Raw genomic sequence first — 15,948 nt, 5'->3', positions numbered from 1 at the left:
AAATCATACCAAAAATGTCCCCACAAGGTCAAAATTAGCTGGTATCCTTGTAGTGACATTTGGTCCCCATAACGTAGGGTATACCAGGTACACAAACTACGCATATAGAAGAAAGTGATGAATACATGGGTCTTTAATAAAAATGGGAGCACATTTTCCATGTTTGCTAGGCAGAAATAGAAATCCATTCATCTATTCTTGAGTTATTGTTTCATATCTGGAGGTTATCACATGCATGTTGACATTACAGAACAATAAGCCCACATCAAAATCCGGGTTTCATTATTATCCAGACCAGGTGTCTTCAACCAAGGCCGAGGTAACCCCTTAGTGGATAGCAGGGACCTCAACAGACTTTAGTCAGAGTAGTGCTTTATTTAATTTTTGACATGAATGAAATCAAGACTGTGAGGGACAGAAGTACAATGTGTTTTCAATGTATTGTACTGTTGTTTAACGGTATGCCAATGTTTAGCTGTAGAAACCTCTTTCTAAAAGACTCTTTGCATTCTTTGCAGCGTGCATTCTATTGTGAAGAATGTAACAGCCCGATATACTCACGTCAAAGTTCTGTTTTGTACTCTAATGGACCAATGGTAGTTCAAAGGTGTTTACCAACCAGAGTGAACTTTTCCAGAAAGTTTTTCTGTATTGAACTCCCGAAACGAACTCCAAGCAAACATTGTTTTGGCCTGATTTTGTTCAAAATGATGTCACACCAGTTCATTCTTTGATTTTAAGTATATAGGGGCCTTAAAGGCACAATATGTAAGATTTTTTTGTATTAAAATATCCAAAAACCACTAGAACAGTTTTATATATTTTGCTGACTTGTGTACTTACATTATCCCAAACGTTTCGAAGAATGTTTAAATCCAGAGAAACAAAGTAGCATTATAACAGAACGTTCAAATGTATCTAGCATGATAAAACAGCACTGCTTACTTCCGCTGCTTTCCGGAAGGAGCGGAAGCGGTCGACTGTGGCATAATAAAAGCTCAGCTGCTTTCGAGCCGTGTGTCGCGCTCGTTCAGCGGCCTCGTTTTGCTTCGACGGCTTTCCGCCTCAACCTGCTTCATTCTACTACGTTAATAAATCTTTAATACATTAGCTCATCCATGAACATGATTTCTGCCCGAGTCCCGTCGGATTGCTTCGGCTGTTTGGATGAAGACGCCAACTCCCATGATTCCACACTCAGTCACGGCGTCATATAACTACGCCTTTGTTTCTTTGTTTGTTTTGAATAGGCGCCCTCCAGTGGCAAAATATTACATATTGTGCCTTTAAGTCTCCCTCACAGCCTAATTTCATCTGTGTAAAATTCAATACGGTGTCTTGTAAAACCTGTCTAAGGTCTACAATAATATCTGTCTAGTACCATTGATGTACATACAGTATACTTACATTTTTATTGTATTTAATACATTTTAATGTGAGAGGGACAATGAATCATTAAGCTGAACATGGGTTGAACACTTCTGGGTGAAGTTATCTTAATGTATTTTGTATTGCATATATTGTTTTTTTTTTTCACAAATATTAGTTCGAAATAAAACAATAATTTGTGAAAACCCGGTAGTAGCAACAACCTATCGAGATCTAAAGAAAATAAAAATATCTAATACAAATAAAAAAAAACCTGTGAAATGGATAATCAAATACATTCATTTTCTTCACATTATTGAATCTGTATGTTCTATTATTTACATCAGTCCAACTAACACTGAGGAGGAACCTTATACTGAGATTTGATGTTTGGGCACAGCAGAGATGAACCAGTGGACTCACTGAATCACTGGAAATAGCCTTGAGACTCAGAAAGAGGACGTGAAATATTGTGGAAAGCCCACTGCAGGATCCCATCTATAGAGCTCTGCATTCAAGACAAATATACTGTTAGGTAACTCATATGTGGCTTCATGTATCAACCCTCTACATTGCGACTAAATCTTCACTGTGGCGACTAAATGATGTCTAACATTAGCCAATGGCTAATAAATTCTCAGATTTTACTCGCCAGTGTGTGAGTTGGAGGCCAAGTATAAGTTTAGCGCAGATATATTTTCACTCGCCGAACACTCTCTGACTGAGCGCATCAGAGTTTCACTCTCCGTCAAGCGATCTGTGCTGTTTTTCAGTTCATCTGAATGGATGCGCAGCGCACCTGTATTTAACGTACCGTAAACTCTAGTGTGAAGCGCATGACTGGTCAGAATTGTTGGCACCCTTGGTAAATATGATCAAAAAAGGCTGTGAAAATAAATCTGCATTGTTAATCCTATTGATCTTTTATTTAAAAAAATTTACAAAAATATAACCTTTCGTTAAAGAATAAGAATTCAAAATGGGGAGGGGAGGGGGGGGATCTCACTGGAATGGCCATGGCAGAATATTCGTTTTGTGCTCAGTGACCCATTTCTGTTTTGATTTTGATGTTTGTTTTTGGATCATTGTCCTGTATAAAGGGAATATATTTATGAGAGATATTTGACTCATAATAATTTCTAGGGGTGTCAATAATTGTGGCCAATGTGTATTTCAGAAAAGCATTTATTTCATGATGAGATTGTTCCCCCACTTTCAATTGTTTTACTTCAATGAAACGTTAGTTTTTTGTGAAAATTTTAAATAAAAGATCAATAGGATTAACAATGCAGATTTATTTTCAAAGCCTTTTTTGATCATATTCACCAAGGGTACCAACAATTCTGACCACGACTGTGTGTGTGTGTATATATATATATATATATATATCAGTCTGGCGAGTAAACTAAAAAAATTACTAGCCAATGGCGATTCAATTGCCAAGGTGTCCGTAGAGGGTTGTGTATATACAGTTTCCATTGCTCACATTTGCATTTAATAATTTATTTGTATACTATTGATAAACATGACCTCACCTCACCCATTATAGAGTCCATTTCATCTCTGTTGAACAGCTGCTCTGATGGCGTTAAGCCCTGATCAGTCATGTGTTGACTCACCTGTGGGAATAAACCAGACTAATAACATCTGTGCATTCAGCCGTCCCAAAAGTGTTGTTTTAGTGTGTATGGATTACCTGAAGACTCCTTGATGATGTTTCACTTTCAGGGTTCCAAGACCTGGAGCAATTCCTACATCTTGTCCTTCCACTGAAGAGTCAAATAGGGGAAGAGAGAGAGAGAGGGAGTGATTGAGATTCAAAGCATGATAGAGCTCACAGTTATTCTATTATAAATAACAGTACAATAACACCAGTACTTTGAGAAGTTGCAGAGGGCATGATAACTCTGCAGGCACTGCCGGCAGGTGATCAGCTCTCCACGGGTCATGTGGCAAATTCCACAAGCCATCCTCATCCCAACCATTTCAGCACCTGAAGACTAACAGAGATTAAACATAAAAATATCTGAAAATGACCACAATCCTGCCATATACATATAGATGATTTAAAAGACTGAAATGACACGAGGGTGTTTAAATAAGATTTTGCTTTTTTTTTAAGCTGAATTATTCCTCCACACATAGTAAAGGCCTGTTCACACCAAAAACTATAATGATAACTATATTTGCATCCACACCAATGCACAATAACTTTCTGTTTAGTGTGCTGCAGTTTTGTCGTCTGCTGCTTTAAAGGCTTGAGCTCTATAAAGTTGTGCGGATTCTGATTGTCATTCATGAATCATCAGCTGGAAAAAACAAAGTAATTCCAGTGACACTGTTTTTCTGTGTCTTATATTTGTGGCGTGGAGTTCGTTATTCTCATAGAGGTGTGTTCAGACCAAGAACGATAACTATAAAGATAACTATAACAACTATATTAGAATTCCCACCAAAGGATGATAACGTTCAATTTATTATAAGCATGCAGCAGTAATATTATCTACTGCTTTAAGTGCTTGAGCTGTTTAATGTCGGGTGGATTCTGATTCTCATTGGCTGTCAATGTTTTTATTGTTCATCAGCTGTATAAAAATCATTCTGAAAGTGATTCCAACAATTATTAAAACGTTATAGTTACATTTATTGTTATAGTTATCATCCTTGGTGTGAACAGGCCTTACGTGTGGTGCTCACATGCACTCAGTCACTGTGTCTCTCACTGAGTCACATGGAAGTGTTACCTGGAGGCCCATGGGCTGAGCGCTTTTGCCTTCTGTGACTGTGGAGAGTGAAGTGGAGGACAGAGACGAGAAGAAGGAGAAGTCCACAGCAGAGCTGGAGCTTGTCTCTGTCACCGGAGGGTGAACTGCAGGCTAAAAATAAGAGCAGAGACTTTACTACTGCCATGGATACTAATAATCTCCCATCACTGGTCATCAGAGTTCATATTGTACATTTAAAGCCCCGTTCAGACTACACGATTTTAGCCCGATTTTGGCACAATTTGCTTGACGTAGGGTGTCGTTTGAATTCGTAACCGACAAAAAAATTGTGTATTCTGAACGGGGCTTAAGTGTGACAAACTGTAATTTAGGTTCAGGAAGTTATTGCAAGTGCTTTACCTGCAAGGGGGTGTATGTCCTGTCTTTCGCTCTGTTGCATAGCTGACAACGCCATGTACCACTGAAAGCAAACACATTTTTTAGACTTTCTTTGCTGGGGCCCCCTAGTGGGTTTTGGCCCCCTGGTTGAGAACCACTAATATACAGCAGATTCCAAAAGTTTTATAAATAATATTTATTTATATTTCATAATATTTATTTATTTTATAAATAATACATAATAATATATCATTATATCATCAATATATAATTTGTTATAAAAAATGAATCAAATTAGACATTTTCACTAGTGTTTTTAGACTTAGATCCCACTCTATTTATTGTACTTGGCCTCATGTTTTAGATTTTATGTATTCTACTATGCAGTTTATCAACACCGACTTGACACAGCTAAAGACTAATGATGAGGGCAGTCAGCTCTAGGTTTGGTAGGGTCAGCAGCCTGTGCGTCACATGACTAATCTGTACCTGGGTATGGAAGTGAGGGGTGGCACCAGGCAGGTGAGATGGAAGGCACGGGGACATCCGTCACAGCAGATGAGCTCCCCGCCGTCTTTACATACAGTACATTCATCATCATTATGCTCTACCTGAACATATGCAACATAAATGTGATTTGTACCAGGTTAACATCATGACAGCTTTTGCCTATAGAATATTTTTCAAGTAGGCTTTTCTGTATCTTCAATGTCTGTAATTTTCCATGAGTTGAACAAATCTTGATCACCTACATTCATGACTCTGGTGCTTGGCTCTCCCTGCTGGTAAGTATAGTTTTGTGCAGTCTGTGCCTTGTGCACTCCAGCTGTCTCATCCAGTTTGCCAGAAGAGTAGAATTCTCCTCCAACCTTGATGCATTTTTTGGCACCTCCTGCGGGAGAGAGCAGCTGAGACATCTGTGCTGCCAAAGTGAACCGCCAAAGCGTTTACACGGCAAGGTTACACTATCAAAACACACTAAGAGCTAAAGCATTAGCTAAGTAAAGGCTGTCATCACAGTCTGTCAATACCGTATTAGTGTGCTGAGCTCACCAGACTCAATGACCTGCTGGATCAGAATCCCCTCCACTGTCCCGCAGCCAGTGGGATGCTCAGTGGCAGACACAGTCACGGCCCTCTGGACTGAGGTAGATACAGCCTGGACCCCTGCATTTTGGGAGTCATATTTATTTATCTGCAACCTCATTCATCTACTGAAATACATAGTATTCTAATGACACACTTTACACAAACATGTGATTACCGTTTCCCACTGAGACCTGAGAAAGGGCTGCACCATCTGTCTTTCTCATCGGCTTGCCTTTGCTTCCTAGAACAGTGAAGACATTGAGTTATCTGGACTGCCATGTTTGCAAACAGAAGCATCATGTCATGGCCATTCAAACTGTCACGTGTTCACTCAGATTTATGCTTTGTGGATTTTGATTATAAAAGCTATATATAGGATTGTAGGATTATTGTTTGGTCCAAAGATCGCAAAATCTAGAACCGATAATAGTTTACCAGGGAGCGTCTATAAACATTTTTCTTACAAAATATTAGTCGACACAAGTTACCCTACTAAATAGTTTTAACGTTTTTATGAGATATCTATATTCATTTAAATGCTAGCCTTAGTAAATATTTCCCTTTTGTTCGGCTGATCAAAAGCAGCGTGAGAACAGTCTGGGATGTTTTGCTGAAGGACTACAAAGAACAGCCTCTCATTCACAAAACCGAGATTAAGGTGCAGCTTCCCCTGCGGTGTATAAAGCTAAATCCATGGTAAATCCATTGTATATAAACGACAGATTACGTGGTACATCATAAATGGTAAAAGAATCGATTACAGTTGATTCGAACGTCACGAATCGCACTTCTCAACACTAATATAATGGACCCTTTTGTAAAAAAAAAAAAAAAAAAAAGGATTCAATTACAGAAATTACTGAATTACAGAAAACTGTGAGTGTTTCTAGGCTGGGGGAGTGACGGCATCTTTTTTTAACAATCTCTTAATATTTATTTTGGAAAGCCATAGAAACACTATCGTGAATTTTATATTTTGTTTTTAGATCAAATGGGAATGCAAAAATTATATATTTTTAAAGTTTTCATTCACAACTATGACGACTTCCGCTTCTGAAAGCTCCGGAAATGTAAGGTTATGGGGCCTACTAGTAGTAATACAACGAAAACAAGCATTTTTTATAATAAATAATAATGTGTTGCTATTTTGTTTGGCTTAGGCTATCATTTAAACTAAATGAAAACTACCCAACTTGACTATCACATCACACGGTCATAGAAATGGTGCTTGGCTTAAAACACCCCTCTTTTCTCCAACCCAGCTGAGAACATTCTCAGAACTTTGGCTAACGTACTGGCAAGGTTCTCTCAAAGTTATGAACAAACATTCTTCCAGTTCCAGTAATGTTAATAGATTATGTGGTCTTTAATAAATACATTATGCATCGTTTGAGCAACTTGAGGGTGAGTAAATGATGACAGAATTAGCATTTTTGTGTGAACTGTGCCTTCTTAATAACCAAGAAACAAACATTTTTAAACATTTTTTTAAATAGACGTTTTGAATGTACAGAGAACATTCAGATATAACGTTTCCATAACTTAATGGGAACATTAGCAAAATGTTCTTAGAACATATTTTTGTTAACTGGGAATTTACTATAAGACTAGAATTATGAGTGTCTGTGTGTGCCAGTGTCCATACCTGAGCTGGAGGTTAAGGCTTTCTTGGTGTGGTGATGTGGCCGGTGGGTCATTTGTTTTTCGGCCACCCCTCTCTTCCTGCTTGACTGGCTGCGGACCTGCAACTCAAGCCTGGGGTTCCCTGCGTGTCTGGCCACCGGCTTTGGCTTTAACCCTGCCAAATCAGATTATCATCACTTAAACTGTAATTATCCTCCAACCCACTTATGTTTGCCTGACCTGTGCACTGTACCTTTGGGAAGGTTCATAAACAGGGTTTCCAATTTTGGGTAACACTCCTTATTGTACTCTTTACAGAGATTGCTCCAGAAGCCCTGGAGGACAGTGGCATCCTGGTCCAGTATCAATGTGAGCAGTGAGTAGACAGCTTTGTGGATCCCGTCCTTTTTCTTTCGCTCTAAAGTCTCCTTAAGTGTCAATCGGCAATAGTAATAGTTTCTTGTTTTAGAATTGAATGAACTATGATTACGCATATTTGTGATTATGCTGAGGAATATAATTTTTATGAAAATGTTTACCCTCAGGATCTGTTCAGAGATAACGTCGTGATCCACCAGCCCGTACAGCAGTGGGAAGGGGTCATGAATTGCCATGGCGATCTCAGTCCTACATGCTCGTAGCTGTGAGCGCAGGTCAGACTCTCCGTAACCTTCCACCCTAGACATGCTTCCACAAGAATCCTGCATATAGATAACACACTGAAATTCTTCTCTGGTGTTCTGAGAGCACAAAAAATATCTTCATATATTAATTTAAGAAGATTCAATTGTTCATGTGCATAAATAGTACATAAACAAATTAGAGGTCTTCAGCCTTTTTTGAGAGAAGGGATCCTATGTTATATATTAAATAATATTGAATGTTGCATTTTAAACTGGACCTATAATACATTAACTTGCCTATAGTACCATTTTTGTGCATTTATTTAACTATGAAGCTTAAATTACAATCCATTAAAATAATGTAAACAGTCATTTTCATTTTAACGAATAAACTTTTAATACAGCAAGAACAATGAATATTTAGCTGAGCTTTAGCTTTGATTGAAATTCATTTGAATAATTCTTGAATTTTGGTTTAACGTTTTTATTTTTCTCAAAAATCAGTTAGAGATCAAACAGCAACTATCAGTACTGCTGCAGACCTTTACCTTAAATAATGAAACACTATCAGTCATCATGCAGCCTTTAGAAATAATGGTACATATTGATTAGTTTCCTGATGTTACACATGCTAAAAAATTAACATAGTACTTACAACAGATGCTGGTGATGAGGACTAGAGATACCTGTAATCTTCTAGCTGGTTTCCTTTTATTTGGTGTGATGGCTGTCAGTGATTGGCATGGCTTTTTTTGTGACTGGTGGATAAATGACTCTTGTGCTCTTGGAGCCTCTAGGGGCCATTGATTCATAAGACTGCTGTGATAAGTGGTGGTGACATTGAATTTCTATTTACAGTTAAAACACTAACTTGCACCTTGTAGGCTGGATAAAAATACCTGCCCCTCATTTGTTCGCATTTATGCTCATTTGTGCGGTATGGCTTGGAAAGTCCACAGTTGGGCAAGAAACGATTTCTCAATCATGTGAGCCTCTACTTTCAGTCACCTGTCTCTCCTGAGGACTATAGTTTCCATGCCAAGGGGAATCCCAGTCTCTGTGCATCACAATAAATGCACTGGATCTGGATTAGCCATTAATGCAGCATTTGTAATGTTGTGTGGGAATTAATGTTTTTGAGATTTTCTATTCTATTAATGTTTTTTGAGATTTTTTAATGGACCTTTTTCACATTTCCAGGGTTCTCAGAAGCGAAGTCATCATAGTTTGGGAAAACTTCTATAGTGATGAGTGGAAACTACAACATATATTTTGTGTTCTCATTTGTACCAATAGCAAAAGAAAAAAATCCACAATAACGTTTCTATGACTTTACAAAAGCAGAAGAATAATCAATGCGTTGGTCAAAAGAGAGAAAAATTTCAAATTTGCTGTCACTTCCTTAGCCGTTTTATTAGAAACACTCATATAGCAGGGTTAACTAGTTTTATGTAATTAAATACCAAGGTAAGAAAACACCAAGTATAATGTTGTAGGTTTACAATAAAACATTTTTTTTTTGAAAATGTTGCTAGATTTACAAAGTTAACAACTGTGGAAATGTGCCATCACAGTCTGTGAAAAAGGCCCATTGCTTTCAACTTTAAATGAACCCTAGAACATAGCATTTGTCTTAAATTTTCATGAAAAAATAGTGAGTTTTGAAAACAGAAATTCATTAGAACTTAGAACTTTCTGCTTGATTAATAAAAGTACACACTTTTACACAAAAATATAACATTTTTAGTTTCTTAAACAGCTGAATAAAAGCAATATGACACTCAGCATTGTAGCAGCAGACAGTTTGGTATTAAGACATGGATTTTATTGATTTTTTTCAGACAGATGTCATGCTCATAAATGTCCTTACAGAGTGAATAAAGAGCCAACTACACTGCTCTACACAACCCTATGGCAACAAATCTGACAGATTCAATCTCCTCACACTTTCAGCTGCAACTTCCTGTTTTTAGATACAACCTTCCGCTTGCACGGGACTGTTCTGCAATTTTTCTCGACTGCTGTGAATTGGCTAGATGGTGTGAATACAACAATTTCCTCACAGATCAGCATCATAAATCCGTCAGTTGTCTGGCGAACCAATCAGTGACCACCGTTCTATAATGTATGTGTTCTCAGGTAGCCATACAATGAAAGTTTTGCATTGTGATGCCACAATAACAGAAGGCACAACTAGTGTACAAAAGTGAAAGATGACAAAGCAAACAAGACGGAGGCTTGAGAAATGTGAATGTGAAAGATGACGTATTCTGTGCCCTGTCAATGTAAAACTCATTAACATCAGTCCCTCCCCATAGTTAATATCAGCGGCCCCTTAAATGATCTAAGAAGCTGAAGTCAAGCCTAGTACCAACAATTCAATCACAGTTATTCCTCATGTCCATTTTTGTTTCAATTAACAGAATTATTGGCACCAGAAAGAAACTCACACTAACATTTAATATATTATAAATACCTAATATATCCTAAATGAATCTCTATACAATCAGTGGTGTTAATCAGTGCATTTATGTAAACAATTCAAAATATAAACCAAAAACAAATACAATAAATATTAAAGATACTATGTTTCCAGAGATTCGTAAACAACTCACATTTCTTGAACGTACTGTTGCAATAACCAGAATATTGTGAGTGGATGACAGGCGGGTACATTCTCTCTCAGCTCAGTGCTGTTTTAAAAAGGTCTTCATGTTTTAGGATTCTCTCAGATGAAGTGTTCACCTACACCTAGGATTTAGAATTTTAATCTACACATCCATTCAACATGTGCAGGAGACTATGAGAGCTTTACTACACATGATATATGAGGGATGCGACAATCATTTGTCTGTTTCATCACTTTAGGATGTGGTGAACTATACATTTCCTAGTCAGAACCCAGAAGAAAGTGCATGTACTTGAAATGAAAATCTGTTGTTTCCTAAGGCTCACCTCAAAATTGCCTTTCTCACCCCAACCGAATGAATGACACTTATCTCATTCTTATTAGTTCTAGTTGGCTGCAAAATACAAAGTTATAATTAAAAAATAAAAATCAACCCACATATTTCTGTAAAACATCTGAAAGGGGTTTAACAAGAATAATGGTATTCTTTCAGAAAAAAAAAATTGGTGGATGAGTAAAACAGTATAAGTCAATAGCAAAATGCCCAAATCAGAAGTAATACTTTACTACCAGTGTATGGCTACAGGTGAGACTGAGAAAATAAAAGTGAAGCCCTTGTCATATTAAAACAAAAAAAACTAAATTTAATATTTATACAAGTGAACATAAACCACGTCTAAATGATGGATGTTCACAATAATATAAATACTATATACAATACAGTACCGCCTGGCGGATCTTAAGTGTATACATGAAGCTAGCAGAAAAAAACCATTGGTTCTTTGCAACAGTGCCACGGCACTTTAAAGGTTAGCCGAGTTAGTACACACACCTCTCGTGGAGGCTGGTACTGGATTAGCATGTAGGATGTACTGTATACAGACTTTGAACAGGACCTCTCTCTTTGTTCTTTTTTTCATTAATTCTGAGTTCTTCATTTCGTTACTATCGATGTGTATGGACCAAAGGACATGACAGATTCTAAAAGTTGTCTTACATGCATGCTATGGGCAAAAGACTGTCGCCCGTCTTAAATCTTAAACTCATTTTTTGTGAAGGCATCATTTAGTGCTTTTTGTAATGTACAAAAATACAAAACATAACAACCGATAATCCACTTTGAATGTTTTTTGTCCGAAGATGGTACACATGCCACTTCCTGTCTTATATGAATCTGTTAGCTAGTCACTTTGAATTACCTATGATATTATTTTGGCAATTAAACAGACAGTGTAGATTAAGGAATATAATTTTAGACCCATTCAGATGTAAAAAGCCTATATCCGATCATAAAGTTCAACTGGACGTGGACCCATAGGAAGCAACAGAACAAGCATGTGGTGATAATGAAGGTCCGAACCGCTTTCTATTAACAGGAGCACCCACTTTCAGTGGCCGGAGGATCTGGCTGTTTGTCCAGCTTAATGTCGATCACTGGAAGAGGGATGAGTTAAGGAAATCAAGGAAATAGTGTTGCCTTATTAATGTATTAAGCACAGTTTCCCACTAATGGTTAACTATTATTGTTATTATTACATTTTTCTTATTAAATCTTTACTGCCATAATCATATTTTGGGTGAAAAAGCATAATCAGAAAGAAAAAATGTACAGCAAAATCTTCAATTTTATCTCGAAAAGTCCCTGTTTTTGGAAAAGGAGCCAGACAGTTAAAAATAAGCCTTGACGATGTCAACTATAAATAAAAGGATATATGTGGCTATATATCATGCACAATAAAACCAGGAGCTTGTATTAAGTGGGTCAGTTTTGATATTATGATGACTTATATCATTTATGTTTCACTAGTGGAAATGTGCAAGGGAAAATAACTTTCTGAACACTCTTTCCATCTGCCATTGGTCGCACCAACAGATAGCCCCACCCCAAACTCACAGTATTGGTTGAGAGGATGCTTAAACAAAAATTTTGATAGCACCACACAGTCACGGTGTTAATCAACCTACACATACTTTTTTGGTTAACTTATTTTGTCTCTGCATATTAACCTGGGAGACATCCTCAAAATTGACACTTATCACCTTTAAATATCATGCATTAAAGGATACTTCCTCCTTTGTTGTTATCATCCAAGCTTTCCATTCCGGGCAAAGCTGCAGCCACTCTCCGAAACAACTGTTAAACCAAACAAAAAGAAAATTAAACCAGACTGATTTTTTTTTTTCCAGAGCGGATTGGTACCGCTAAAGCCCTATGGGCAACAACTCTGGCTAAATCAAATCTTTTTAGAGCTTTCCATGTGTCATGTTACAGGGCATTAAAGTCCATTTGCCACTGAGCAGACAATGTAGCGCTCTTAGATTCACCTGTTTAACGTTGCTGCCAGTCTTTGCACTAGTCTCTATAAACATCACATTCAGCTCTTTGGCCCGCTGCTCGCCCTCCTCTATAGTGATTTGCCTGTCAGAGCAATTCCCAACATAATGCGTTACAATTTTAAATAAATGTAAATAATAATTCTGAGTAAACGGAATAAATTTAAAAGAAAAATGTAAAAATTAAAACATTATACTATAGTGACACAAATAAAGAATTCTAGCACAAAATATTATATCAAATGTTAATATAAATGACTCCACCTCTTTTCCTCTAGATCTGTTTTATTGCCCACCAGCATGATAATGACATCACTTCCCCTCTCTGTTCTGACATCATCAATCCATTTGGAGGTTAGCTGGAATGAATTGACATCTGGGGGAAGAAAAGAAAAAAATCTCAGTCTAATCAGAGCATCAATGTGTTTTGTTAAATGCCTATTTCAACAATGGCGACACAAAAGCAGTAGCTTCAACATATATCATTTTATTGGTCGAAGTGTGTGTGTGTGTGTGGCTCACTTGTAATATCATACACCACCACAGCCACTGTGGAGTCTCTAATGTAGCTTGGGATAAGACTCCTAAAACGCTCCTGCCCTGCGGTGTCCCATAGCTGTAACCTCACCTGCAAAAAAACACAAGGCATATTTGTAGAAATAATGATCGATTTTGTTAACTGCACTAAAGTTATTTATATTAAATATAATAATTCAATATAATTAGTTTCAGAGCTTCTTACAGTTCGGTCCTCCAGATACATGGTCTTTGATAAAAAGTCAATTCCAATAGTTGCCTGTAATGATAATAAGATTCAAAGTTTAATAAAAAATAACATAGACTTATCTGGAAAACTCTTTGGTGTCTGCACTGAAAGAACCAATAGTATACCTGATAAGTGTTGTCAAAACTGTCATACATGAACCTTGTTATCAGCGATGTTTTCCCAACTATAAAACAAACCAACAAAAACAGGAAAAGGTTCAGATTTTGATGAATCACATGCACTGAAGTGATTAATAACTTGTTTGTCCTGACCAACCCCACACACTGTGTTTTTAGTAATTGAATTACACTACCATACTGCAACATATGCTGAAACAAGGCACTGTCTCAACCTCCGTCCTTCAAATGACAGTATATTTCTTAAGGGATTACACAGAGAATGTCATTTGAACTTCATTGTCATTTAGAGTTATGATGACGGGGGGGGGAAATGACTTGAAAAATGCAGTAGTGCATGGAGCCACAGTGACAGCAAAATTCCAGAGTACATTTTTCATTCACTAGAGGACTGCTTTTTTCAGGCCAGTCTGGTCAGGCCTGTTTGTCAGGCTGAGCAAAGATACTAAAATCATCAAGCGGCACAATGCTGATAGTTATACTGGAGCTCATAGAACGAAAGGGAATAGTGGCCCCATTCTTCTCTGACTTCACTGGTTGTTCTGCTGATGTCTTGAGACAAGATCAACCAAATCTGGCCAGCAGTGAGCTTCAGGACCATGGACAGCAGACAACAAGTGGTCTTCTGATGATACTCAAGACAGTCCACACAAACCATGTCATCATTTACTCTCATGTTGCTCCAAACCTGCATGACTTCCTATCTTCAGTCACGATTCACTATAATTATATGGGAAAAAAGATAAGTGGTGGCTGAGAGGATGTTGTTCTTTCTAACATCTCCTTTTGTGTTCCACAGAAGAAAGATAGGTTTGGAACACCATGAGTGTGAGTAAACAATGACAGAATTCAGCAGCTGACATAAAATAAAGGGAAAATAAATGTTTTTCTATCAGGTGTGGTAATATCCATCATCATATTCAGGCTGCATAGGATTTATGATTTCGATAAGATGCAGACAGCTGTCAAAGCTCTGGTACCAGTCATTTAGATCTGTAATGATCACTTATCACAATCTAATGCTGTTTTATACAATACAGAGGGCCCTCTGTCTGACTGCCTGTCCATTTTCTCCATACAAACAGTGAATGATGAATAAATAACCACTGTATTAGGCACTATAAGCATTACTAGAAAATGTAAGGGGGAAAAAATATCTCAAGAACACGTGAACTTTACAGTGACGCCATGTTCAGTGTTATTATTTTCAATATTTGGATGTCCAGTCATCAAATGACAGACATGATCTCAAATGCCCGTCTGATTACGTCTTCTGAAACACCGACAGTGACAGTGACACTGATAAAACCATCATCCGGCCAAATGAATAAACCACGATATGTAGTAATATTATATAGGCTGATCTTATGACTGCTCATGAAATGATGCATGAGGTTTATATTTTTGCTCTGCTGAAGAATCCCACAGACACTGACTGCCAACCTGGGTGTGTCTCCAGTAGACACACGGGAAATGCAAAGCCTCTGCGCTTTTCTGTTTCATGACATTAAATCAGTGGATGTTTACAGGAAGATATATACAAACACGGCGATATACATCTCTTTCGATTGAATTATTTAATATATATCATTTGTTTTGAGCGATTTAAACTGCGCTAGAATAACAGCGATCAATAACATTATCAGCCCTTCTGCTTCCAATGGAAAATGCAGGTGACAATCATAACAGAGTTGTTGAAATAACGTTTATATCACTATATTCACAGATGTGTTGCGCTAGAATAACAGCGATCAATAACATTATCAGCCCTTCTGCTTCCAATGGAAAATGCAGGTGACAATCATAACAGTTGTTGAAATAACGATTATATCACGTTATATTCACAGATGGGTGTTTAGTAGTCTAATGACGCTGCATAGCTATACATTTTCATGACTAATCACAAATGAAACGTATGCAACCGACTTGTTTGACAGGGAATCGATGGAGCGATAACATTGTTTGAAATAACACCACAAACAAGCGGATACACAAAAGACTCAACAACATACTAATGTACTTCATGCATGTGTTGAAAGGTTAATGGGTTCGTCTAAACCCAGTCGTGGCAAACCCAAAGACTCACCGCTTTGCTCCCCTAAAAAAACAAGTTTGAATTTCCGTAAAGGGTTCCCAAAGTCACTTCCCATGGACATGATTGCTTTAATGACACAGTTGTTATGGATTAATATGTACAGGTGGCACCAGTCTTGCGAGAATGCAGAAGGATAATCTTCGGTCCCGAATCGATGGATATTGCAGTACTGCTCCGCGA

The 15,948-nt window shown here is 37.5% G+C and overlaps 2 protein-coding genes across 3 annotated transcripts; both read right to left on the bottom strand.

Moving 5' to 3' along the window:
- Positions 1-1,581: 1,581 nt before the first annotated feature.
- On the bottom strand, positions 1,582-7,870 carry LOC107718121 (autoimmune regulator-like). The gene is given in 13 exon segments (XM_016525084.1): positions 1,582-1,876; positions 2,904-2,987; positions 3,065-3,137; positions 3,247-3,368; positions 4,113-4,244; positions 4,494-4,554; positions 4,962-5,134; positions 5,225-5,364; positions 5,526-5,639; positions 5,737-5,802; positions 7,207-7,359; positions 7,438-7,612; positions 7,724-7,870. Coding segments are annotated over 13 exon segments (1,521 nt in total). The 3' UTR covers positions 1,582-1,795.
- On the bottom strand, positions 5,447-15,948 carry LOC107718122 (ras-related protein Rab-6B-like). 2 transcript variants are annotated; one of them, XR_001637384.1, is made up of 9 exons: positions 15,760-15,948; positions 13,662-13,720; positions 13,513-13,566; positions 13,293-13,398; positions 13,035-13,146; positions 12,762-12,855; positions 12,504-12,570; positions 11,321-11,870; positions 5,447-5,457 (listed from the first exon to the last, which is right to left on the bottom strand). XR_001637384.1 is itself a non-coding variant. In XM_016525085.1 (8 exons), exons 1-8 carry the CDS (start codon positions 15,827-15,829, stop codon positions 11,806-11,808), a joined length of 627 nt encoding a protein of 208 aa, XP_016380571.1. In that variant the 5' UTR covers positions 15,830-15,948; the 3' UTR covers positions 9,620-11,805. The 2 variants fall into 2 exon arrangements, 1 of the variants encoding a protein (XP_016380571.1); XM_016525085.1 differs by lacking the exon at positions 5,447-5,457 and having other exon boundaries at positions 9,620-11,870.

The sequence above is a fragment of the Sinocyclocheilus rhinocerous genome, unplaced genomic scaffold (assembly GCF_001515625.1).
Source record: "Sinocyclocheilus rhinocerous isolate Xijiao unplaced genomic scaffold, SAMN03320098_v1.1 scaffold480, whole genome shotgun sequence".
NCBI classification, from domain to species: domain Eukaryota; kingdom Metazoa; phylum Chordata; class Actinopteri; order Cypriniformes; family Cyprinidae; genus Sinocyclocheilus; species Sinocyclocheilus rhinocerous.
Note: the sequence above shows the minus strand (reverse complement) of the source record. Positions and strands in the feature narration are given on the sequence as shown.

Excerpts from the sequence above, each read along its gene's own strand:
- LOC107718122 (XM_016525085.1), bottom strand. The coding sequence starts at position 15,829 with ATGTCCATGGGAAGTGACTTTGGGAACCCTTTACGGAAATTCAAACTT. Across the intron at positions 13,147-13,292 it reads GGTGGTGTATGATATTACAA|ATGTCAATTCATTCCAGCTA; the intron begins GTGAGCCACACA and ends TTCTTCCCCCAG. Across the intron at positions 12,856-13,034 it reads ACAGATCTAGAGGAAAAGAG|GCAAATCACTATAGAGGAGG; the intron begins GTGGAGTCATTT and ends TTGCTCTGACAG.